At 35.5% G+C, this 24,632-nt stretch overlaps 1 protein-coding gene across 1 annotated transcript; it reads right to left on the reverse strand.

Moving 5' to 3' along the window:
• Positions 1-789: 789 nt before the first annotated feature.
• LOC134653113 (perilipin-4-like) lies at positions 790-24,358 on the reverse strand. The gene is made up of 33 exons (XM_063508420.1): positions 24,102-24,358; positions 14,298-14,309; positions 12,614-12,793; positions 11,256-11,390; positions 10,811-10,876; positions 10,196-10,282; positions 9,743-9,841; positions 9,571-9,669; positions 9,398-9,496; positions 9,210-9,296; positions 9,030-9,128; positions 8,826-8,912; positions 8,614-8,712; positions 8,252-8,350; positions 8,082-8,168; positions 7,906-8,004; positions 7,733-7,819; positions 7,555-7,653; positions 7,374-7,460; positions 7,192-7,290; positions 7,016-7,102; positions 6,832-6,930; positions 6,658-6,744; positions 6,347-6,445; positions 6,152-6,250; positions 5,954-6,040; positions 5,576-5,674; positions 4,299-4,370; positions 3,609-3,674; positions 3,460-3,540; positions 2,555-2,695; positions 2,165-2,358; positions 790-938 (listed from the first exon to the last, which is right to left on the reverse strand). The coding sequence occupies exons 1-33, from the start codon at positions 24,118-24,120 to the stop codon at positions 849-851; spliced, it is 3,126 nt and encodes a 1,041-aa protein (XP_063364490.1). The 5' UTR covers positions 24,121-24,358; the 3' UTR covers positions 790-848.
• Positions 24,359-24,632: the final 274 nt, after the last annotated feature.

The raw sequence follows: 24,632 nt of genomic DNA on the forward strand, positions 1-24,632 counted from the left end.
AAGGCTGCTGGACGGTTTCAAGCAAAGCACGACGCTCAAATATAATAGGCATGGTATACATTATAAAACTTCAACACAGATCCTATAATAACTTACAGTATACAAGCAAAGTTATAAATTATAAAATTGCTATGAAAACAAAAAAACTGAGATTACATTGTGACTTAGATAATAATATATTGTCGATCAATATTAAGACATTTAAAATTGTAAAATGATGTCACATAATTCTTTAAAGAATATATATAAAAAAACGCAATTAAATGCATTGTGTAGTAATATAATAAGGTTTGTTCTTACTAAAATAATAACATTTATTGAGTAAAATTTAAATTAAATTTATCTTAGGTATTAAAACTAATTGTACCAGCGGTTGAAAAATATAAAACAATAAACAACTCGAGAACGAAAATTGTGTTACAGAATACAGATTGTGATTTTTTGTCATTTTTTTATAAGCTTTTTTCTTTTTGTAAATTAACACCTACCAAAAAAATCGAATAAACACCATGATTCATAAGATGCAAGGCCAAAGCATGTCAGAAATGAGTCATGTCACATTTAAAAAAACATTAATTATTACTTTTTTCTGCTGCATCCTACAATTGTGTTTATTTTGTAAAAAACCATCATGTAGTCTATTTTAAGTCAATATAATAAATGTAAATACACGCAGCAGAGTTGCATGAAAGAATCACCCTTAGAGCGATGCTTGTGAATCCAGACATTTAAAAAAAATCTATGGAGGGTGATGCTGACAGGCTGACACGTCTATGGACTGTGGTTTAGCGATTCCAGTAGAACGGAGCTTGAATGCAGGTACACGTGGCAGGAGCCCGCTGGATGCTTTATTTCGGGAAGGCGGCGAGACCCTTGCTCAGCAGTCCGGCGGCACCCTCGGAGCCATCGTGCACTGCCGTCGACAGGTTCGATGCCATCTGGGAACAATGTGTTTATATAAGTAGTGATATATCAAAACCAGTTCTGTTTATTGGCATTTTAAGTCTGTAGGGCTGCCCCAATTTTAATAGATAGTTATTCTATATCAGATTTCTATATACAAAAGGTATTCGGGGTCAGAGGATGTGTCCCATACTTTTTTAATCTATAACAACTCTTAAGGCCACCCCACACTAGCGTCTTTTGAGCGTCGACGTCTAGTCAGCGCTATGGAAAATGTTGGCGTCGCTGCGCAATTGCGCCAACGTTGCGTCGACGCTCGGGAGAGTCGAGGTACTTGTCGGCGTCCTTAATCTTGGCGTCGACGACGTGTCCGGCGTTCTTGATGCCCTCGTCGGCGGCGGCCTCCACTCCACTGTTTGTCTACGTTGCAATGTCTAACACTTACCGCGTCGCGCTTGCCGCTGAGGTATTTGTCGGCGTCCTTGATCTTGGCGTCGACGACGTGTCCGGCGTTCTTGATGCCCTCGTCGGCGGCGGCCTCCACTCCACTGTTTGTCTACGTTGCAATGTCTAACACTTACCGCGTCGCGCTTGCCGCTGAGGTATTTGTCGGCGTCCTTGATCTTGGCGTCGACGACGTGTCCGGCGTTCTTGATGCCCTCGTCGGCGGCGGCCTCCACTCCACTGTTTGTCTACGTTGCAATGTCTAACACTTACCGCGTCGCGCTTGCCGCTGAGGTATTTGTCGGCGTCCTTGATCTTGGCGTCGACGACGTGTCCGGCGTTCTTGATGCCCTCGTCGGCGGCGGCCTCCACTCCACTGTTTGTCTACGTTGCAATGTCTAACACTTACCGCGTCGCGCTTGCCGCTGAGGTATTTGTCGGCGTCCTTGATCTTGGCGTCGACGACGTGTCCGGCGTTCTTGATGCCCTCGTCGGCGGCGGCCTCCACTCCACTGTTTGTCTACGTTGCAATGTCTAACACTTACCGCGTCGCGCTTGCCGCTGAGGTATTTGTCGGCGTCCTTGATCTTGGCGTCGACGACGTGTCCGGCGTTCTTGATGCCCTCGTCGGCGGCGGCCTCCACTCCACTGTTTGTCTACGTTGCAATGTCTAACACTTACCGCGTCGCGCTTGCCGCTGAGGTATTTGTCGGCGTCCTTGATCTTGGCGTCGACGACGTGTCCGGCGTTCTTGATGCCCTCGTCGGCGGCGGCCTCCACTCCACTGTTTGTCTACGTTGCAATGTCTAACACTTACCGCGTCGCGCTTGCCGCTGAGGTATTTGTCGGCGTCCTTGATCTTGGCGTCGACGACGTGTCCGGCGTTCTTGATGCCCTCGTCGGCGGCGGCCTCCACTCGCTTCAGCGTGTTGTCGACGGTGCTGTTCACGGCGTTGCTGGCGTCCGCTGCGGCTTTCTCGGCTGCTTTTTTGGATTCTTCCATCGCTACGTCTGAAATTGTAGAGATGTGTGATTGGTTCAGTTATATTCGTTAAAATTTCATCACAAGACAAGTTCAATTGACAGTTCTGCACAGAATTACAGTTATTTGTGCTATATTTAATCGCCATACTTTACGTTAACAACTAGGTTACATGTAGGTACTTTACTACGCCTATAAATCACAGAAATGCAAACCGGTACTCACTGGCAGCTCTCTTGGCCTCAGCAGCAGCGGCCTCCGCGGCCTTTCGGGCCTTCTCCTTGGCGTCTTCTGCGGCCTTCGCTGCCTGCGCTTTGGCCTCCTCTGCCGCCTTCTTTGTGCTGTCTACCGTCGAGTGGATTGTGTCTGTGAGAAAAATATGATGTGAGAATAATTCTAGTAAAATGTTTGCGAGGATTTAAGAATAAAAGCCCAAATCCTTAACGCCATAATTTAATGAGGAATGCCATTTTTGGGTTTAAATTCCACTTGCCACTTTCGTTTGCGGTATTAAAGAAATAAATGTAGCACGAATATTTGGGAAAATGAGGCCCTGTGTTGTAGGTACATAGATAATGAGGTACTATTGTCGGCGCTGAAGGATCATTGGGTTATTCCCCGAGTTTCCGCTAACCTATTATAGTGGTTACTACTGGGAACTACTGTTTGGAGTCCCGGTCCATCTAGTCAGCACCAAGTATAGTTTTGGTAACCACATAGAATACTCCAGACCATAATACAAATCCACTCCATGCTGTCAGAATATGATCAGAGATGATATATCTACATAATTTCAATGAGGAAATGAAATGTTTATTGTCTTAAATAACGGTTAGCTTAATGATGGAGTTGTCATGTTACTCATTTTCAAGCGCAGAACATGAATTCTATATCGTAACTCACATAAAAGTCATACAACACACGGGGTTAATGTCACACAAATGAGAAACAGTAGGTTAACGGTTGATTTGAATTTTGAACCCACACATATAACATGACACAGCACATCGAAATCCATGGAGTTGTTCATTTAAAAATGTTTCCATATATTTTGATGTTCATGATTAGCATTTTAATGTCTTTTTAGTTTCAAACATAAAAAATGCTGACAACGCTGAAAACTCATGTACCAGCCGTATCTTCTGCGACTTTCTTGCAACTATCCGCCGCCTCAGTAGCCTTTGTAGAGCTGAATTTGCTTTGAATTCCATCTACAAACGTTACAACATATTTTACAAACTATCGACCAAAACCTGTATGACACAATTCAGATACAAACCGTGGAAACTCGCAGCGACTCCATTGGTCTGGATCAAAGCGGATGAGACGCCATTTTGGATGCTTTCTGTGATTGCAAAGAAATAGTGATGTGCCCTTGTCGATAATTGCGAGAAATAAGAGGATGAATGGTTATCGTTCTCGATTACGTTCTCCATGACTGAAATTATATTTCTTTTTGGATACGTACTATATGTACCTTAACTTAGTAAAATGTTTATATTAACTAGTTTTTACAATTTATTGATTGCATGAAAGATTTAAGTAGAAGTAGAGTTATCATATTCGAAGGTACTTCATAAGTAGGTAGGTACACTTGAAATCATTGAAATTATTTTGCTGACTAAGCTGCAACTAGACAATACTTTCAAATAGTAATGTTGATAGGCAAGTAAATTAAAACTACAACGACAGTTTTTATTACATCGTCGGCCACCTCGAGCACTGTAAATTTATTGTACTATTGCATTTTTTTTATAGAGAACGTTATTGAGAGTTATTTTCTATACTAGAAAAATCTAAAGGTATGAGTCTCGCTCGACGACACATCACTAAAAGCAAAGATGAAGAAAAGTGATAAATATGCACAAGAACTTAATTTATCGCCAAAATGAATATAAACAACTAAGTTCTTGTATGTATAAAAGCAGATGCATGAAATATAACGCAAAGAGATTAAGATAATAGTTACCATTAGTATCTTCTACTACGTCCTCTGAAGAAACCTCAGTATTTTCAGTATTATAAATCGAGCTTGTTAGGTCTACGGAAAGTGCAGGAAAAAAGAAAATTAGTGGAAAATAAAGGAAGAAAAAAATCATGCAACTTAAAGAAAGTAAAATGATAAAACTATTTTTGCTAGTTTATTCCAAATTTGGTAAAAACTTAGCATAATGTGTAGGTATTCATGGACGAATAAATTTTGGACATGAATCATTGAACCGTAACAGAATTTCGAGTTCATTCCATCCATTTCGCAGAATTTTTGTTTTGTCAATTTGAAATTGTTGTTTCTTTTAAGATACCTATCGTACGTAAGATGTTAAGGTAAAGTTAATTTTTTCGTGACAATCCCAAAGAGATTCATAGATAAAAAGTTAGGTTCTGTCCTCCAAAATTCTACGAAATGAAAAATAACGATACGATAAAATCGAAAAGTAACCCTATGTATGAAACGGTTTTGGAATGTAACATTCATTCAGTCGTTAGACGCCTTCGGTTGTACCTTGCACTGCAATCTATTTATAGCAATGTAAAGTGCAAAGGTGACCACGATATATAGAGGGTCACTCGAATAAACAATGCGAAACGTCAGACATGGCGACGTGTTCGTTTGTTTGGTGACAATCACGACGCATGCGCCTGCTTGCCTTCAGTGGGTGCTAATGTTTTTGTAAATTCCGATAACTTCGAAGAATTGCTATTTTTATGTTGGCAAATACAGTTTATTTACATCCGCTGGATATTATCCAGTTGATAGTACAGTAGTACCTATATTTTTAACGATACCTGTTTATTATTTAACAATTATTTTTATCGATAAAGGATATTACAAGAAAAAAAAATAGTCAAGCAAATTCAGTATTACAGAATAATAAATCTCTACATAGTTATTTTTTAACTTAAATTGAGTGATTGTGTATAAATCTGACGTAAGTAATAACCAATGAGTTTAGTAATCATTGCTTTCTACATTTATTGAACAAGTGTATGAACAGTTTTGTTTTCCATTTTATTCCTAAAATAACCAAAATACTTATTTTAACCATCTTATACATATACAATTACTATTTTTTTTTTCAATTATTATGCAGTCAGCTGAAATATCTCAGTATATACTTTAGACAACTTTGCAGCAGAGTACTTATACATCGAATGAACGCTGCACGATCCCGAAGTTATCGGAATTCAACAAAAACACGGTGTATAACTTTGGCGCCATTTGTATGATAATGCTTGCATACCTACCTTTCGCGCTTCCAACAAGCGACGACCCCTTATCCACCACGTTACCGGCAAAGCTCTTAGTCGTATCTACAGTGCTTTGTACTGTGCTCGCTACGGTATCTACAAAGCAACGTGGAAAATTAACATAAAAATAAAATAAGTATGTTTTCCCATTTTAAAAAAGTAAGATGTTATGATAAGATAAAGTTTTTAACTAGCTAAGTGTTTTTTTTAATAAGTATGTATTATGTACTTATTTTTCATCAAGTATTTTTTTTAAACGAAAAGCTTTTTTAAAAAGATTGCATGTCAATGAAAACATGAAACTATAATTTGTATTTAGATTTAATACATTATAACCTAAGGGTTAATCACAAAACGACGTAAATAATAGCTAACCTTTAGCACTTCCTACTAAAGACGTTCCCTTTTCAACAGCGGACGCCGCCGCATTCTTGGTTGCGTCTACAGTATTTGCAAGAGTGTCTAAAATAATATAAAAACGATAAAAATCAAATAAATAAATGTGTACCTACACACGTAAAAACAAATAACAAGAAAATGATGGATATTAAATCGTTAACACAAATAAATTACCTTTGGCACTGCCTACAAACGAGGAACCGGTCTCAACAGCAGACGCCGTGACGTTTTTAGTAGCGTCAACTGTACTAGAAATTGTGCTCGCTACGCTATCTACAAATATTGTTTACAATGAATAAGTATTCCAATCTATTAAATCATAATTTATTCACCAATTATTTTATTGAATAATAGGTTCTAATAGAATACCTTTAGCAGCGCCTACATACGATGTGCCCTTTTCAACGGCAGATGTTGTTAAATTTTTTGTTGCATCGACAGTACAATAAACTGTCTTGGCCGCCGAATCTATAATATAAATTAATTTAATATTTTAATAAGAAACACTAATATTAAAATTTGCCAGGTACCCTTAGCAACACTTTTCAACGGCAGACGCTGTCAAATTTTTTGTCGCATCTAAATAATATTAATTTAACATTAAAATATATGAATAAATTAATCTTTTTAAATTAATGTAAACTTTTATAAAAATGGGCAGAATAACAAAATTTAAATACCTCTAGCACTTCCTAAATATGAAGTGCCCGTTTCAACCGCAGTCGCGGTTGCATTTTTGGATGCATCTACAGTACTCGCAACGGTATCTAAGACAAATATGGTTATAAATGTAATGATATGAAGAAGAAAAAATAAATTCTACTTAGATAATGATACAGTTAAATCATTTGTACCTTTAGCACTTCCTACTAAAGCTGAGCCCTTTTCAACAGCTGACGCCGCTACATTCTTTGTTACGTCTACAGTACTATGGACTGTGTTAGCTACAGTATCTACAAATTAAATAAATAATAAAAAAAAAACAAAATTAAACTAAAAATTTACAAAAAAATGGGCAGAATAACAAAATTTAAATACCTCTAGCACTTCCTAAATATGAAGTGCCCGTTTCAACTGCAGACGCTGCTGCATTTTTGGAAGCATCTACAGTACTGGCAACGGTATCTACAAATATGGTTATAAATGTAATGATATGAAGAAGAAAAATCAAATTCATGTAGTATAGTATACAGATACAGTTAAATCATTTGTACCTTTAGCACTTCCTACTAAAGCTGAGCCCTTTTCAACAGCTGACACCGCAACGTTCTTTGTTACGTCTACAGTACTATGGACTGTGTTTGCTACAGTATCTACAAATTAAATAAACAATAAAAAACCCAAATTAAACTAATAAATAAAATAAAAAATGGACAGAACAACAAAATTTAAATACCTCTAGCACTTCCTAAATACGAAGTGCTCGTTTCAATCGCGGAAGCGGCTACATTTTTGGAAGCATCTACAGTACTGGCAACGGTATCTACAAATATGGTTATAAATTAAATGTAATGATATGAAGAAGATAAAACAAATTCATGTAGTATAGTATACAGATACAGTTAAATAATTTGTACCTTTAGCACTTCCTACTAACGCTGAGCCCTTTTCAACAGCTGACGCCGCTACATTCTTTGTTACGTCTACTGTACTATGCACTGTATTTGCTACAGTATCTACAAATTAAAGAAATAATAAAAACCAACATTAAACTAAAATAAAAAATGGACAGAATAACAAAATTTAAATAAGTACCTCTAGCACTTCCTAAATACGAAGTGCCCGTTTGAACTGCAGACGCGGCTGCATTTTTGGAAGCATCTACAGTACTGGCAACGGTATCTACAAATAAATGTTTAATCCCGTCAAAATACTTCTTTTATGTTGTAAATCGAACTTTTGGTATTAAACTTCCCAAATATTAGTACCTTTAGCACTTCCGACTAAGGCTGAACCCTTTTCAATGGCGGAAGCCGCGGCATTCTTTGTTACATCTACAGTACTATGAACTGTGTTTGCGACACTATCTATAAAAATAAGAAATATAAAAAAAAGAAACAAATAAAAAAAATATTTAAAATATTAAAACAAACTGAATAGGTACCTCTTGCACTTCCTAAATAAGAAGTGCCTGTTTCCACAGCAGATGCGGCTACGGTTTTGGTTACATCTACAGTACTAGCAACGGTATCTACAAGAAATATTTTTTTAATTGTAAGTCAGAATCAATTGAACCAACTATATTAATGAACTAAAGAGCAACTGAATTTGTACCTTTAGCACTTCCTACTAATGCTGAACCCTTTTCAACAGCAGATGCGGCTACATTTTTAGTTGTGTCTACTGTGCTATGAACAGTATTTGCAACAGTATCTAAAATGAAAAAAATATTTGAAAGGAAAAAAAATATTTAAAAATGTAAAGCAATAATATTATTATTTTACCATTTAGTTGAAATACCTTTAGCACTGGCTATTTAGAACCCGAACCCGTTTCGACAGCTGTAGCAGCCGCTGTTTTAGTTGCATCTAAAGTATTTACAAAGATACCTACGGCTTTATTTTAATTTTAACCAATAATAATAATGAAGCAGAATTAAATAACAAAAAAAAACACAAAATTAGACAAAATAATACCTTTAGCACTTCCTACAATTGAGGATCCCTTTTCGACTGCTGAAGCGGCTACATTTTTGGTCACATCTACTGTGCTACTGACAGTGTTTGCAATTGTGTCTAAAATATGCAAGAAAAAATCCGTTCTGTAGTCTAATCTAAGTTGGAATTACTAATTTATCAAGCAAATTTATTTGCAACAAGTTATTAACAAAGATAGGTAGAGGATTTACCTTTAGCGGCACCGGCATATGAAACGCCTGTCTCTACCGCGGCCGCTGCTGTTTTTTTGGTCGTATCTACCGTACTCGCTACTGTATCTATAAATTTTAATTACGTTTGTTTAAAACGCAATAGAATTACAATATATTAATTAGTCATCAATAAAGCAGATAAATTTATGAATTTATTCGGTGCGTCATTATTTACGTACGTACCTTTGGCACTATCAACATAACCCTTTCCTTTTTCTAACGCAGATTGAGTAACGTGCTTCGTTGTATCTACAGTGCTATGTACAGTACTCTGAATAGTATCTACAAGCGAAAGCAAACACATATTAAGACATCATAAAAAGCCGACAACACATGTAATTTTTTATTTTTAATAATTTTTACCTTTGGCTGAATCGACGTATGTTTTCCCGATTTCGATCGTACTTTCTGCGGTTTTTTTAGTATTATCTACAGTATTTGATACTGTATCTACGAAAAAAACAAAAAATAACTAAGTTGATCAAAAAAAAGTCTTACAAAATAAAGCAATAAAAAATAATGCTGGCAAAAAAATTATGAAGCGTTAATACCTCTAGCGCTATCAACATAGGATTTGCCGATATCATAAGCCAAATATGCATAGCTCATTGACGTGTCCATGGCACTTTGGAGCGTGTGCTGGGCCGTATCTAATGTCACACAATAATAAAACACAAAATGTTAACCACACTTGTTAGTACGACTCAATATAAACAATTGGTACCTTTTGCGCTGGCGGCGCAAGCTTTGCTCTTATCAACAGCGCTTTGTGTAATATTTTTAGTACCTTCCACTGTCTTTTGGACAGTGTTCGATACTGTATCTATGCAATGAAAGAATACATTAGTAAAAAGTCAAAATTATAAAAAAGAAAATCGTAAGATTTGATTCTATACCTTTGGCGGCTGTAGCATAAGTTTTGCCTGTTTCCACAGCCGTTTGGGCTACCTTTTGTGTTGTATCTACAGTGCTTTGGATTGTGTTTGAAACGGTATCTACAAAGCAAAACTTCAAATAAGTAAAAGTAAAACAAAAAATTGTATATGTTTGATAAGGGTGCGTAATGTTTAATAAAACTTTTTTGCATAACGTTGTTTCTCCTAATGTATAATAATATAAAAAATACGATGTTTGTTTTCTACCTCGTAATCCATTTTACAGTTGTTAAGAGTTATGGAGTAAATTGGGAAAAGTAATTTATATTTATATAAATATAAACATAAAAAATCAGGTATGCTGAATAAAGTAGGTTCATCCAATCCCACGTCATATTAGGGTGAAACGGACGTTAATGTCAATAACGTTTTATCAAACGCTAGGCACGAATTTGATGGCATTTGACTACGAACCTTTGGCACTAGTGGCGTACGATTTGCCGGTGTCGAGGGCGCTCTGTGCGGTTTTTTGTGTGGCATCTACTGTGCTCGATAGGGTCTCTACAAAACGGTAGACCAATCAAAATAAGAATATTGCAGTCTACAAAACAAACTACGAGATGGCTATGTATGTAATGCGATATAATTCGGTAAAAAACTAAGTGCAATATAATGCGATTCAACAATTAATTTGAGCATTTAGTTATATTTTTAAAATTCCATAAAGACGATAATATTTTTATTTAAAATATGCTAAATTCTCTTTAACCAAATAATTGCAACTACGCAAAAGAAAAAAAAAAAGTGAATCTATACAATTGCAATGGAAACTAGCGTCTTGTGCCAACAATGATCAAAACACCCGCGCATATCCTATTTTGGCCGAAGCCCAGATTGCGGTAAAACCTGGCTGATGACACTAAAGACCTAATGAGTTTGTTTACCTTTCACCCATCCACCACCTTAGTTCTTTCACGTGCTCACCGCTCGTGAACATTTCACTACAGCAAGAAGTATAGAGATAGTTGTTAGTATTTCAAGAAGAATTCGGTGCTCAAGATACGTATTTAGATATAAAAGTAAGTTTACCTTTAGCTGCGTTGACTGCTGCCTCTGCTGATTTTTTAGTATTATCTACAGATGTTGCAATTGTATCTAGGAAGAGTGCAAAAAAAAGAAAATAAGAAAAAGCTTTAGGTGCAAAAGATGAAGAGATATTAAGAAAACTTGTACTCATATCTATGACGTTCTACTGCCCATATCTCGTTATCTGAAAGTACTAACTACTTTGAAAAAATCCTCGTCCAGACCGCATCAAAATGTATAATCTTCACCAGCCTGTTTAGATAAATCTGGATCTGGTCATTGTTGTATCTGTATCCTTTAATATATTTATTAGTGAGTATATAGGTACCTAAGTGAGTTATTTTATAAGCTGACTAACTCGAGGCTGCTTATTCCGGTCTTTAGAATCTCGTAGAATAACCGGATTACAGTCAACAGTGAACACTATAATAAAATTATTAGCACGCACCTTTAGCTGTGTCGACGACCTTCTTGCCATCGGCGACGGCTCGGCTGGCGGCGTCCTGCGCCTCTCCAGCCGCCAGGGACACCTTCGACAGCTCCTTGTCCAGGGCATCGATGGCAGAGTTCTTGGCGGCGTTGGCTGCAAGGATACAGTCATGAAGGGCATTGGGAATATTTTTGAAAACACTGATTTGGAATGTGAGACTGCGATTTGGTCGATTGATGTAAAATTATCCCGTGATATTTATTTATTTTTGGGACGTTTGTAAACAGTCGTAAACGCCCATTTACAAACAACTTATACTTAAACTTAAGGAAGTTGCTAAAATCCACAATGTCGGACAAAAATGTCGTTTAACTAGTTTATTAACATTTAAATTGAATTATGACGTTACCACCCAATATTTGATGGGCTTAGCTAGACCGCTAGAATGGTTCAAGTTATAACTAGGTATTTGTGTTACTAATGAGACCAAAAAAATATTATTCTATGAGTACATTTTCGATAAAGTTTTTCATATTTCTTCTCTCTTAGAATGATGAACTTCGAAAATAATTATAAGGAAAGGACATTATTAAGGTTGGAATAATGGAATCGACGGGCATAAATCAATACGATCCCTTTATCAGTGTACTACATTTACTGATTGTCTGGCTAGCATAAACTCCACGAGTTATGCAGTTATTAGTTAGATTGCAACATACAATCTAGGCTAAACGACTTTAACATTAAAGCGATATACATTTTTATTGAGACTCGCTTTAAGTGTCATGACAATTAAAAACTTATTATCTAGCGACCGTGCTGAAAATACTTACGTAGGAAACTAATGCAAACTTCTAGAAAAATCCATAAATGATTTATAAAGAAATTAACATAGGTACGTAAGTGAGTTTTGACCTATTATTTGTGAAATTGTAATTGTAACTATAGGTATAGTGACCGGAAATATTTTACAACTCATTTGCTGCTGCTATACTAGCGTCATCACTTATTTTCTGTGCAACAACGCTCATTCTGAATCACCTCACTTATTATTAGCCTTTTGCTCACCCGCTCACCGTTGACTGGCTAGTTTTCTTTTATATGGATTGAATTTGAACTATTTGAAGTAATACACTCTACTTCCCTTCTTCTTGGCAAACTGCTGCGCTATTGCTAGGTGAGGCAATTCTAAACGTCCTCCACTTTAATCTTATGATACCGTTGGTACCTAATAGATACAGACAAATCATAAATCTAACTCAGAGAATTAATCCCCTTGAGAGCTTCGTCTGAGGGTTTTTAGTCAAACTGATAAGCCTTTTACTGACCGGAAGTCTTCACAAATGATCATCATACTGAACAACCTTATTCCTTACCTGAGCTCGCCGCGTCATTGGCAGACGACTGCGCTCCACCGACTAGCTCCCCGGCCTTCTTGACCTGGTCTTCCACGACGTGGGCGGCGTCCTGAGCCTTCTCCGAAGCCACCTGTTCAACATCCTTCTTCTTGCGCTCGAAGAGCGATGCTGTCTTCTCTCCGATGCTTCGGAAGGCTCCTGGACATCAAATATATTTATTAGATTATTTGCACTGATTTGTATTATCATTCGACAGTATATATAAATTTTCGACTCTACTATTTTTCCTGTAAAGCATCTAGTTAGCAACGCTATGTAAATTCAGTATATACCAATGTACATTACGAAGATGCATGTACCTACGTTTTGCGTTCGTTAGCCATGAAATTTCAAAAAGATTAAGTATTCTGTTTTCAGGAGTCGCAAAATTCGTATCGAGGGAGATGCGTATAAATTAGCATAGTAATACAAAGTAAATATGTAAACGAGTAATATAATTTGACGGCTGTTTTATATGCCATAAAACGACGTAAACAACTTTACTGTGCGGCAGACAGCTCTCCGAAATAGGAGGTAAACAATACGGTTCGAAGTCGAAGGATAAAGGGGCAGATATATATAGTTAGGTACTTATCTAATACTCAGAAACACTAACAAATATAAACATACATACTTAAAATATATTTGTTTAGTAATGTCCTATTAATTACAGGTACTTTCACCAATTTCACCCCCCAACCTTGTGAATACAGGTTACGAGTAAATTACAATTTAATGCCGACTATGACAGCTATAAAATTCATTGCATAGCAATAATGTTGATACAGGAGATAAATTCTTAAGGTGGATTAAACGAATAATTTTTAAACAAGCCGGTCCGCAGACAGCGCAAGTCGCACCCACACACGTCAGCGATTTAAAACTGACGACACGACGTCTTAAATAAGCTGTCATTGATTAAAATACCTCTGTTTACTTCGAGAATTTTAGCCAACATTGCATTTGCAATTGGTAGAGTTTGTAGAGAGTTGTAGCAGCTGCGTAGAGGTAGTTTATGACAATCGATACGACATGTGTTGAGTGTGCACGGCAGCCCTTGACCGAGCTGCAGAGGAGACGACGAAACGGACGAAATCAATATCGCTGGCGCCCGGGCCTCGTGCATTCTTGTTCTTGAAGCTATGATTATATTAATACTATGTTAGGTATTCTACCTACTTTTCCATAGCATTATTGTATCTGTATTAACAATACTAATTTAGATAACTCTAGTTTCACTTAAATAAACATTTTATCGAGGGGATTCTTCAAATGTTAAAAAAAAAGTGTAAAAAAAGTTTTTTTTAACAGAAACCAAACCTTTACGAAAACAAGTATTCTTAAAAGTTCTGCTGAATTAATTTCTTATTATTTGCAGGTGTTCAACGTTGTTCGTGATAACAGCATATTAATATTTTTGAACTTATTATAAATATAAACATTGTGATATCTGCGTATTAATTGAAATATTACGATTATAATAAGTGGCTCTGTTAATATACAAATACATTTATCCGCTACATTTATTACCAACACAGTTATTAAATTTAGATCGATAATAATACCTATATGTTTTTATGGACACGAACGATATATGTTTATATGGATAACGATATATGTATTTACGAACACAGTTTTTTTCTAATAAAATATTATGACTCACCAAGGTTTTTGTCTACCAGTAAGCGTGAAAACACACAGTAAGTATAATTATTTTAACTATTTTTTATATAATGAGTTAAACTTCAAGGCAACTATAAACTACATAATATACGGTGAATTAATCGTTGAGTGGTAAGAATAATGTTTTTTTGTGACATTCTGTCTAAATATAAATGTTAAAAATAACGTGAATCTACTATGATGTTTCTACGAGAAATACGTATAGGTACAGGTACTGTGACTGTGTTGAATATAATGAAATTCATTAATATAGGTACGTAAAAGATAACTTCTTTATATTTAAGATTAAAACAAGTAACAAATTAAAAACTAAGCCTAAACTATAAATAAAAAAATTGGCCTAAATAAAAAAGATTAAAATAATGACTACTTAAAACAAACTACTTAACAGAAATGTTATTTATTAGGTACAGAAATTTACAAATTTAATATACTTAGGTAAATATAAAAATTAATGGTATTGTATGCATTTAGGCCATAGGTACCCGGCTGAATGTACCTAGTACGCTGCTGGCGTTCCCTCTTTGTACCGCTAGCGAGATACGCTGGATTAAAAATGCGCCGGACCTGGGGTCGCCGCTTTTCTCTCGTAGGCGTTGACCTAACTTTCTTATGAATTTTTTAGCATCAGCACACCAAGGCCCGCTGGTTTCTATGGCTACTGGTACAAAATCGAAGGTCGGCTCCAGCTACTTAAAACTAATATGATTTAGTTAATAAAGTAACTAAAATAGATAGTAGTAGGTATTACAACCATAATCTAATCTAACTAATCTCTTAGGGGCATGCTTGGCGGGGTGGGGTCAATAACTTATTTAATAAATTTAATGAAGCACTTCGCTTCGTAATAAGATTGTCGTCAACTGTAATTTATAGGAAAATTCTAATATTTTTAAAATATAGGTGCAGGTTGAGCTGAGGTTTTTAGGATGCAAAAATGATGAAAATATCTAAAATATTTTTGTATCCGAAAAGAATACTAACGGCTTTGGTGTAAATTATGTTTTCTAATAATTTACACCGCATCATTATTTTTTTCACGACTCCAGTATGGTTCGTTACAGGACTGTTATATGTAGATGCCAAAGAAAGAAAAAAATACATTCGAATGATAACTCTTACTAGTGTGACGTCCCCGTGTATGTGAGTGGTAATTGACTCGATAAGTGTCACGCGCGTGCATTGTTCCCGTTCGTTTGACCGAATGGAAATAGATTTGGGAGTCGGTCAACCGATCCGGGATCATTGCTCGACCGATTTCGCAACGACCACCGATTGATTGATGCCCTGAATAACTCTCCAGGATCACGTGAACATCATACGAACTAAATGACAGCTGGATATGCTATCTACAAGTGATTTCTGGTTGGTTTGAAAATTGAACCACTCGTGAGTGAAGCATCTTAAACTACATAAGTACAATAGCTACTGAAAAGTATGAGTTAACAAATATTTTGCATAAATTTGAATACATACTTGCAAAATTTATTAAAAATACGAATTACTTCGTGATGAGTACCATTTTATTTACTATGATAAAAGATTAATTAATTTTCAACTAAATTAATATTTTTGGTACGTCTAGTCTAGGTCATTTACCTACTACGTCACATTTAAAGTTAATTAATAAGTAGGTACTTATTTAATTTTAGCCACAAATTGATATATAGTTTTAATTACGGTATTATGTGCACAGATCAGAACATGTAATTTAGGTACGTATAAACTATTGTAGGTATTCGTATCAATAATAAAAAATAAACGAATGACTTTTTAAAATTTTCTGTGATAGAGAATATTATACTAATCTTTGGATAGAGAGAGACCATCTGGAATCGCTCAAGAATACACTTAAGCGTTTGCAAGCTTATACCAATATTACCAATGGCAATTAGCTTATCCGTGGAATTTCTCAACAATGCATCATCGAGGCGATAACGTCACGTGCGCATAGACCGATTATAAATATCTGCCAAGATCAACGCTAATCCAATCTTAGCAGAATAGTGGGAAATGTTCATGCGCGAAGAAAATAATGCAATTTAGTTAAACTTTTACATCAATATATGTATATATTCTCGGCAATAGATAACTTTGACTCAACCGCAATGTACCTACTCTATTTTAAAAGAGTATCCCAAAAGCAATTGGGAGATTCTGTATTTCAAAATTGGTATAGGTAGATAAACGGTTATGATAAGTACTTATGATTGTTATAATGTGGTTAAATGTGGTAGTGAAGTATCTTTATGGAAAATTAGCTTAGTGTAATTTGGTAATCGTGGAAATTAATAAGTTAGTAGCCATCATAAACCTATTAGGTCTATTAGCCTATTAGGGATAAACTGATAATCGACTTTGTGACATCATAACATAAGATGCCCTATATTATGTGGAAATGTGATATTATTGAGAACAACAAGGATTAGACGCACCTACTCTTGATAATAATAACATGTTTATTTCATTATTATTATATATTGAAATGAACATGTTAGTTACTCAATAAGAACCATGTAAATATGTCCGACAGTCAGTCTGGGTCTCGGCCCCGAATCTAGCTCCAGGTGTATCGACCCGTCTAGGCTAGACCGTTTTATTACTGCGGAACGTTTCATGACCTACACTAGGACATCGAATCAACAAGGCGATATAAAACTGGTTAGATACTTACTTAGATGTTTTGGTTACCTATCACTTGACACTGCTTACTTTGTTAGTGATAAATGGGCTTTCAATATCACTTTTACTTTTCTTGTGAGTAGGTCGCGCAATAAATATGGTATATTAAGCAATTGTTGTATTTTAATCTTGCCAACCAATTTCAAAAGGCGCATTGACTTGATATATGTAGTAAGCAGACTGAAGAACATAATAAAGTATGTATGTGCCTACTAAATATTTTTACGAACGGGAGATTTTACAGAAAATAATTTGTGTCATTTAATATTTATTTATATCTGATATAATATAAAACTACTGTCTAAAAAATGTTTACGTAGTGCCAACATAAATTAACACATTATATTATTTATGCCTACACATGGGACTCTATAATGTGATTAGATATTACCTGTTTATTGAATATTGTACCGAATCAAGAAAACATCCGTAATTGAAAATACTCATTGACGGCTTAATTTTATGTATCAGCAGCACATCAGAATTCCGGTAGGCGTAATAACCAGAGTCCAGACGTTGTACTGGATAAGTATCTATAATTTATCTATAGGTATGCGTGGTGCTGAAACAGAATCAATTAGCATTTTATCCATTTACATGTGTGATGCATGTCCAAAGATTTTTCGTAAAATGAAAATAGTGTTGTGCGCTACGTATTTGAATGAAATAAACGACAAAAAAGATAAGCGTACATTTTCCAAAAGAAAAGATAGTTCTTAATATATGCTTTTGTAATTAGGTACACCTAAAATACTTGGCGCTGAAAGCTTCAACGCCCACAATGTAGGTGGGTATTTACCTACATCTCTACATGTTATTTTCTCTGGATCGATCCATTTAGACAGGTAAAAATACAGAACGGATCAGTTGAATGGGCGACTACGGAAACACTGCTCTTAATCGGAATGCTCTATTCCCGACTAGATCACTGAATCACTCAGCACACTTATACTTAAGTGTTATCAATGAGATCGGTAACAACATTCCGTCCCCCGCAAGCAGTGCTCAATTGAGATAATATCCGGCCAGCTATTACCATTACCATGACATCAGATTCCGACGCCTGTGATGTCATCTCATCGCACGGACAGAAGAAAAAAATACGGGTTTTGCAAATACTGGGGATTCAGTAAGGAAGACGAGGAATTGTATATAAATCTTCATTGAACGTTTATTTTAAGACATGAGTTTTTTTGTCCTAATTTTGTGGATTGGATAATTTTGAGTTTTAGAACAGCTTGAATTTTTAAAAATTGCGTTGGAAGACTGAGTATTGAACCATTAAACGCTGATGTTCAAAATACGGAGATAACAATTGGTTTGAGTAGTATATATGTAATACAAATAATTATGATTATAATGGTAGGCCGAAAATTGATAACAAAGTTGGACTTTAGGCTTACAGGTGTTTTTGTTCGTTTGATTAATAATATATTTGACGATTGAATGATGACGCCTAGCCTAGCGCATTAAATATTTTATTGTTTATACTTATTGACTAGGTGTCGTTGACATGGACATTCTGCTAAAATCATGAATTATTTTAGTGGACTCAAATTGTATAGCTTCAGAGCTAAGTGGACCATAGCATAGCCGTTAGGAACATAACAAAACCAATACACAATCTAAATAACTTTATTATACTTCATTGTACGAAATAAGGATAGGCGATAGCAGCAAAGCAAAGGTAATGGAAACTGTCTTCCTCATACTTAACCGATGAGTTCAACATATTATATGCGTTTGAGCGACGAGTGCTACGCATGCGAATTGTAGCTCTTTGTTCTATATACCTAAAGCTCTACCTGTTCACAGTGAAACAGGCCAACAAAGAGTCTCTGATTGACCTCTGTTCTATTTATGTGACCTTGAAAACAATGGAACCCATTGTCTACCACCACCTATGTCTTCTGACTGGGAACAATTACGATTTTAATCTCGTTATAATGTCATTCAGTTCTTAACTCTTGTGATGATTACTGATTAATCTGATGAAGCATTAATAAATATCATTCAGCGCAGTGAAGACATGCGTATTTTTGGTTATGTACCTATGTATGACAATTTGTGATGTCAATTTAATTGATTTGATAACCATTGTAAATACAATGTTCTCATCATTGGAGCCAATTCAGAAAAATACTTAGGATGCTGTCAGAAGTATTTCTTGTTTACGACTTTCATGTTACAGGTATCATTAGCCGAGTAGTACATTAAAGGCATAAACTAACAACATTTAACTTATTTACTAAGTACTACCAAAGTTATTACTATGCTATTAATAAGTTTCTAGTAGAAATATCCAATAAGTTCTAAAATCCTGCTAGTTATTTTGTTCTTAGCGTACGTCTAATGAGTACTCAAGAAATGCTCGTGAAATGAAATATCCCATATGTTAATAAACATGTGCACCCTTCACAGGCCTTAAAATACCGCGGCTGGCATTCCAGACTTTATTTTCGTTTCAAAGTGGCCAGTTTCGACATTGTAAGGAATATGTAGGTACTTACTACATTTTGTATAATAATTAATGTGTAAATATGATAATTTTGGATGGGTAATCCTTTTCCAGTTCATTTAGTTTCAATGTGCAGGAGTGGGACGGACGATTTGTATCATGTCTAAGTAGAGTCCGACCGGCCGACCTTGATGATGTCATCGCGCCTGCAGCGAGTTTTGGTTTTATTATGGCTTGATTATGATGGCCTTTGCTTGATGAAACTACTTATTCTTATCTTTTGTTTACGTTGTAAAAACGCTTAGATTTTTATTAGCGAAGGTGCAAAAACCTATTGGTGATATAATTTTCCTTACTAGACTGAATGTATCTGGCCATTCAGTTCAATAATTTCAAGTGCAGCTAGTTTCAAATTAACTAAATCAAATATTTCTCTTTAGTCATATACTGTATGACTTTTAATTTGGTACCCTAAAACCCTAATCGATAATTACGAGACGTAGTAGATCCGAGGTCGAAGCGACTCATATGCGACACGGCAACTGTTATAACAAGCTCAGTAAACACCAATAACTTCGGGCATAATACAAACAATGGCCAAGCCTTAGTTTACCAATAGCAAAACGGAAGAAAATGTTAACTTATAATTTGATAAATGTTTATTATTATTGGGGTTTTGTGGGCCTTTGAGTGTCGCTTCGACCAAGCTATGATCTATTGTGACGGCCCTTTAAAGTTCACTACTAATGCCCGTTGAATCCAGGAAATTCCAGATTCTTTGGGCCGTAATGCTCTGTACCTCATAGGGTTCCAGTATGTGTCGCCCTAGGTAGGTACTTCTTTTGGACATTAGTGGTCCGCAGGAACAGAGAATGTGCATAGCAGTCTCCTCTGACTCCTGGCAGAACTTGCATGTCGCATCTTGTTTTTAAATGTTTAACTCAAATAGCCTTGGCTATTCTACTGCAGAGTTTTTTCGGTGCACATGTACCCATACAGATGGTGCGCAACGCAACATTTATAGTGAGTCTGATTATTATGGTGTTTGCTCACGTTATCGCCCTCAGATAATAATATTTATTTGAACCGTTGGCAAGGGAACTGATTTAGACTATAACATTGTAATAAAAATGATTCATACTTTAATTTAAACACATTAATCTCATTAAGAAACTATAGGTACTTATAAAAACATGTGTTAATCTTAATCATCAATATCAGAGTTTGAACTTTGGGACGATAAATGAGAAAGGTAAAGTGTGCTTTTCTACCTATTCTAATTTTGGCTTATATTGCTCATCTTGTCCGCATGACTCCACGCCAAAAGATACCTATTTGTCCACAGCATGTGATAATTCCATAATAAATAAAGCTCCTTCGTTTGTCTACTAAAATGAAATAATTGAATCGAAATATTCTTGGCTCGCTAAACGCGTGTCTGGACATATATTTACGCCTTTGTGTGATTAAATTAATGACCAACGCGGAATTGTATTGCGCAGTATGTGCATGGCTTTGGCTAAGTTGGCTAGATGGTAGTGTACTTACGTGTACGTGACTAAAACAGGAATCTATCCACTACGATTTTAGTAAAGACAACATTTACTAATGCTTTGTGTAAATTTATCAAAGCTCTGGTTGTTTATAAAAATGCTTGGAATTTATAACACCTACTAACTACGTGTTTTTTCTATAATATTAATAAGCCTATAATAGCCTTGTTTTATACTAGCTTTTACCCGCGGCTTCGCACGCGCAGTAGTTTTTTTTTAATTTTGGACCTACATTTCACCCCTTTAGGGGATTAATTTTGAAAAATCCTTTCTTAGTGGACCCCTAGACCTTATAAGGAACCTACTTGCCAAATTTGGACTTTCTAGTCCCAGCGGTTTGGGCTGTGTTTCACGTTTATATATATAGATTTTATCGATTCAAGAAGGTCACTTTGTATCTTTGTAGGCTGACCGATGTTTTATCTCTCATTGTAACTATTAAACGATATTATAAACAAAGAACCTTTACAGAACAATTACTTTTAGTTTCGACTGTCAATTTTTTTTAAGTTGTTAACTGTTTTAAATGTTTAAATAGGTACAATTCTTTATTTTATTACATTAAGGACGAAAATCATTCATCAGTCCCAAAAACTAGAAGCAATTATGGTGTAACTACCATGTTTTAATACTTATAGAATAGAATATAATGAGTGAATGAGTCACCGGCACCGCGCAACCACGGAATGTGACGGAATGCAAAGGTCGTGTCATTATCGTGATACCTAGGAGCGATCGGTCGCGAGTGAACGATTTCAACGATTCATTCACTTGACGTGATCACATCACTTGTTGTCCTAGTTAGGAAACTTGAAAATACTTCGTTCATTTACTTAAATGTTACGGTTATCGGATGAAGATACCATAAGTATCTAAATAAACAAGGAGGTTATAGACGTTACCAATGCAGATTTTATTGGTTCCGGAAAGCACGATATAGGTACCTATAAAAGATAAAGATAAAAATAACTTTATTCAAGTAGGATCCGTTGGATCGCTTTTGCATCGTCAATGTCAAAAATAAGAATTAATACATTACAATTTGGAACATTAATACATACATATAGAATTGATAGAATTACCGATAAGTGTTTAAAAAAAAACTTGGCCCATAACCTTTAATAGGTACCGTGAACTTTCTAGTACAGCAGTTCTTTCAAAAAATGACACTTATTTTAAGTATATTATTTCTACTCCGAATCTCCGGCTTTTTCAATCCTAATAAAAAAAGTCCCAATTTTTTTTCCTATTTGTGCTAATCCGTTAAAAAATAGTTCGTAATCAGTTAAAAAATCCAGTTTCACGGTTCATGGCCCGTTTCGTTCGTAAATAGATATTATAGTACAGAAGGAACATTTAAAATAATTATAAGTTGTAACATGTATCCTATCGTCCATCAGCCTTTAACGCATTCACTGCCAGGGGGCGTGGCCTACCTAGGAACAAACTTGTATGACGGTGGACGCACATGTGCGTCGGGGGCAGTGAATGTGTTAACAATAAGTAGGTTTTCGTGTCAAGTCAATATTCAACTCCAGTCTGGCGTGAATCTCAGTTTCAAGTTTCAATGTAGGACGTGACGTAGGAATACACGCTAAAAGTCCTTTTAAGTACTCCTTTTAAAGTTGAGCTTAAAACTCTTAAAAATAAAAAAAAGCGGCCAAGTGCGAGTCGGACTCGCCCATGAAGGGTTCCGTATTTAGGCGATTTATGACGTATAAAAAAAACTACTTACTAGATCTCGTTCAAACCAATTTTCGGTGGAAGTTTACATGGTAATGTACATCTTTTATTTTTTTTAGTTTTATCATTCTCTTATTTTAGAAGTTACAGGGGGGGGGACACACATTTTACCACTTTGGAAGTGTCTCTCGCGCAAACTATACAGTTTAGAAAAAAATGATATTAGAAACCTCAATATCATTTTTGAAGACCTATCCATAGATACCCCACACTTATGGGTTTGATGAAAAAAATTTTTTTGACTTTCAGTTCGAAGTATGGGGAACCCCAAAAATTTATTGTTTTTTTTTCTATTTTTGTGTGAAAATCTTAATGCGGTTCACAGAATACATCTACTTACCAAGTTTCAACAGTATAGTTCTTATAGTTTCGGAGAAAAGTGGCTGTGACATACGGACGGACAGACAGACGGACAGACGGACAGACAGACAGACAGACATGACGAATCTATAAGGGTTCCGTTTTTTGCCATTTGGCTACGGAACCCTAAAAAGTGGTTATTTATAGAATCAAAACTAAAATATAATGCGCAGTTTTTGACAAATTGCTCTGGACTGGACTGGTAGAAGTAACATATACATATACAGGGGGTTTACAGATACAGATGTGCACAAAAGTGTTTAATGTTACTAGTAAATTATATCTATAACTACTATGTCTACTATCATGCCGCAACACGAAATAGGTAGGTACGGTATCGAAATACATAGGTACTTTTAAAGTTACTAAAGATAGGTACTTATTTATCTGCAAGATAAAACTAAGTCTAAATATTTTAACAACAAAGCGTAGATTTACGTAATATGTGCTAACTGAACTAGAAGCAGAGGTGGTGCTAATAGAAACTGTGTTGTGTTACCTTTATAACTACATGCTCTAAAAATACGCAGTCAAAAATATCCTTACAACTTACCAAATTAAATTTATTATAAAAAGGTATTTTATTTATTTATAAAATAAAATATTGAACTACCTATAATTGTTATGTTGTAGAAATATATGACCAGGTGAGCATTTAAAAACAAAAAAAATATTAATAAACATATTTAGCTATTTTTAAGTTGTATCAGGTCAGGTAGTATTTATGCTTAGTTGCTTACCTATTATCAAAAACTTTATAAAATTTTACGGGCAAAACATGGGCAAAACTTTTAAACTTTAGAAACCAACAAATTTATACACTTATTTTTAATGCATAATTTTAATTTAAGAGAAACGCCTTGATTTATAATTACTTACCTAATTAATGAAATATAAACGAGTTGTATGGCCATTTATAGAAAATTATATATTAATTCGTATTCAAAATTAATCCAAAAAATTGGGAATAAAAAAAACATAAACTGACCTGCAATCCCGCTGAACATTTTGCAAGATTAATTAAAATCTGCACTGAACGTAAATATTGTAATTTTATGAATCACAGGTATTGAGAACTTTTTATTTTTAAACCACTTCTAATTTTGCACTGAACTCCGATCGTGCGCCTCGGTAGGCGAAGAGTGCTGTTCGAAATACCTCCAAGGTTCAACTAGAGCAACAGCGAAAAACAATTTCATGCGGCTGATACGTGAACCGCGCAGCAGGCCACACGATTTTATTTTTATCAATGACGTCATATAAATATGCGTTTCGGTACTGCTTCGGTTCACTTTGCAATATCTACCTACTATAGTGTGTCAAAGGTCCGTTTGATTTCAAACACATAGAGAGAATACTATCTTTGTCTTACACTAGTACTAGCACCCAAAAGAAAAGGATGAGTATAGTTTTTTTTTGTTCCTATTTACTGACAAGATTTGGTTGACCCAGTATATAGTAGTTGTGATTTTCTACCAATATAGTTGTTTTTGTTGGCTGGCAACATTTTATTCTATCC

The sequence above is a fragment of the Cydia amplana genome, chromosome 12, assembly GCF_948474715.1.
Source record: "Cydia amplana chromosome 12, ilCydAmpl1.1, whole genome shotgun sequence".
In the NCBI taxonomy this organism is placed as follows: domain Eukaryota; kingdom Metazoa; phylum Arthropoda; class Insecta; order Lepidoptera; family Tortricidae; genus Cydia; species Cydia amplana.

Coding starts and splice junctions, on each gene's coding strand:
- LOC134653113 (XM_063508420.1), bottom strand. Junction 10,283..10,810: donor AGCAGTCAACGCAGCTAAAG/GTAAACTTACTT, acceptor ACCGTTTTGTAG/AGACCCTATCGAGCACAGTA. Junction 5,675..5,953: donor TTTAGTAGGAAGTGCTAAAG/GTTAGCTATTAT, acceptor GTTGCTTTGTAG/ATACCGTAGCGAGCACAGTA.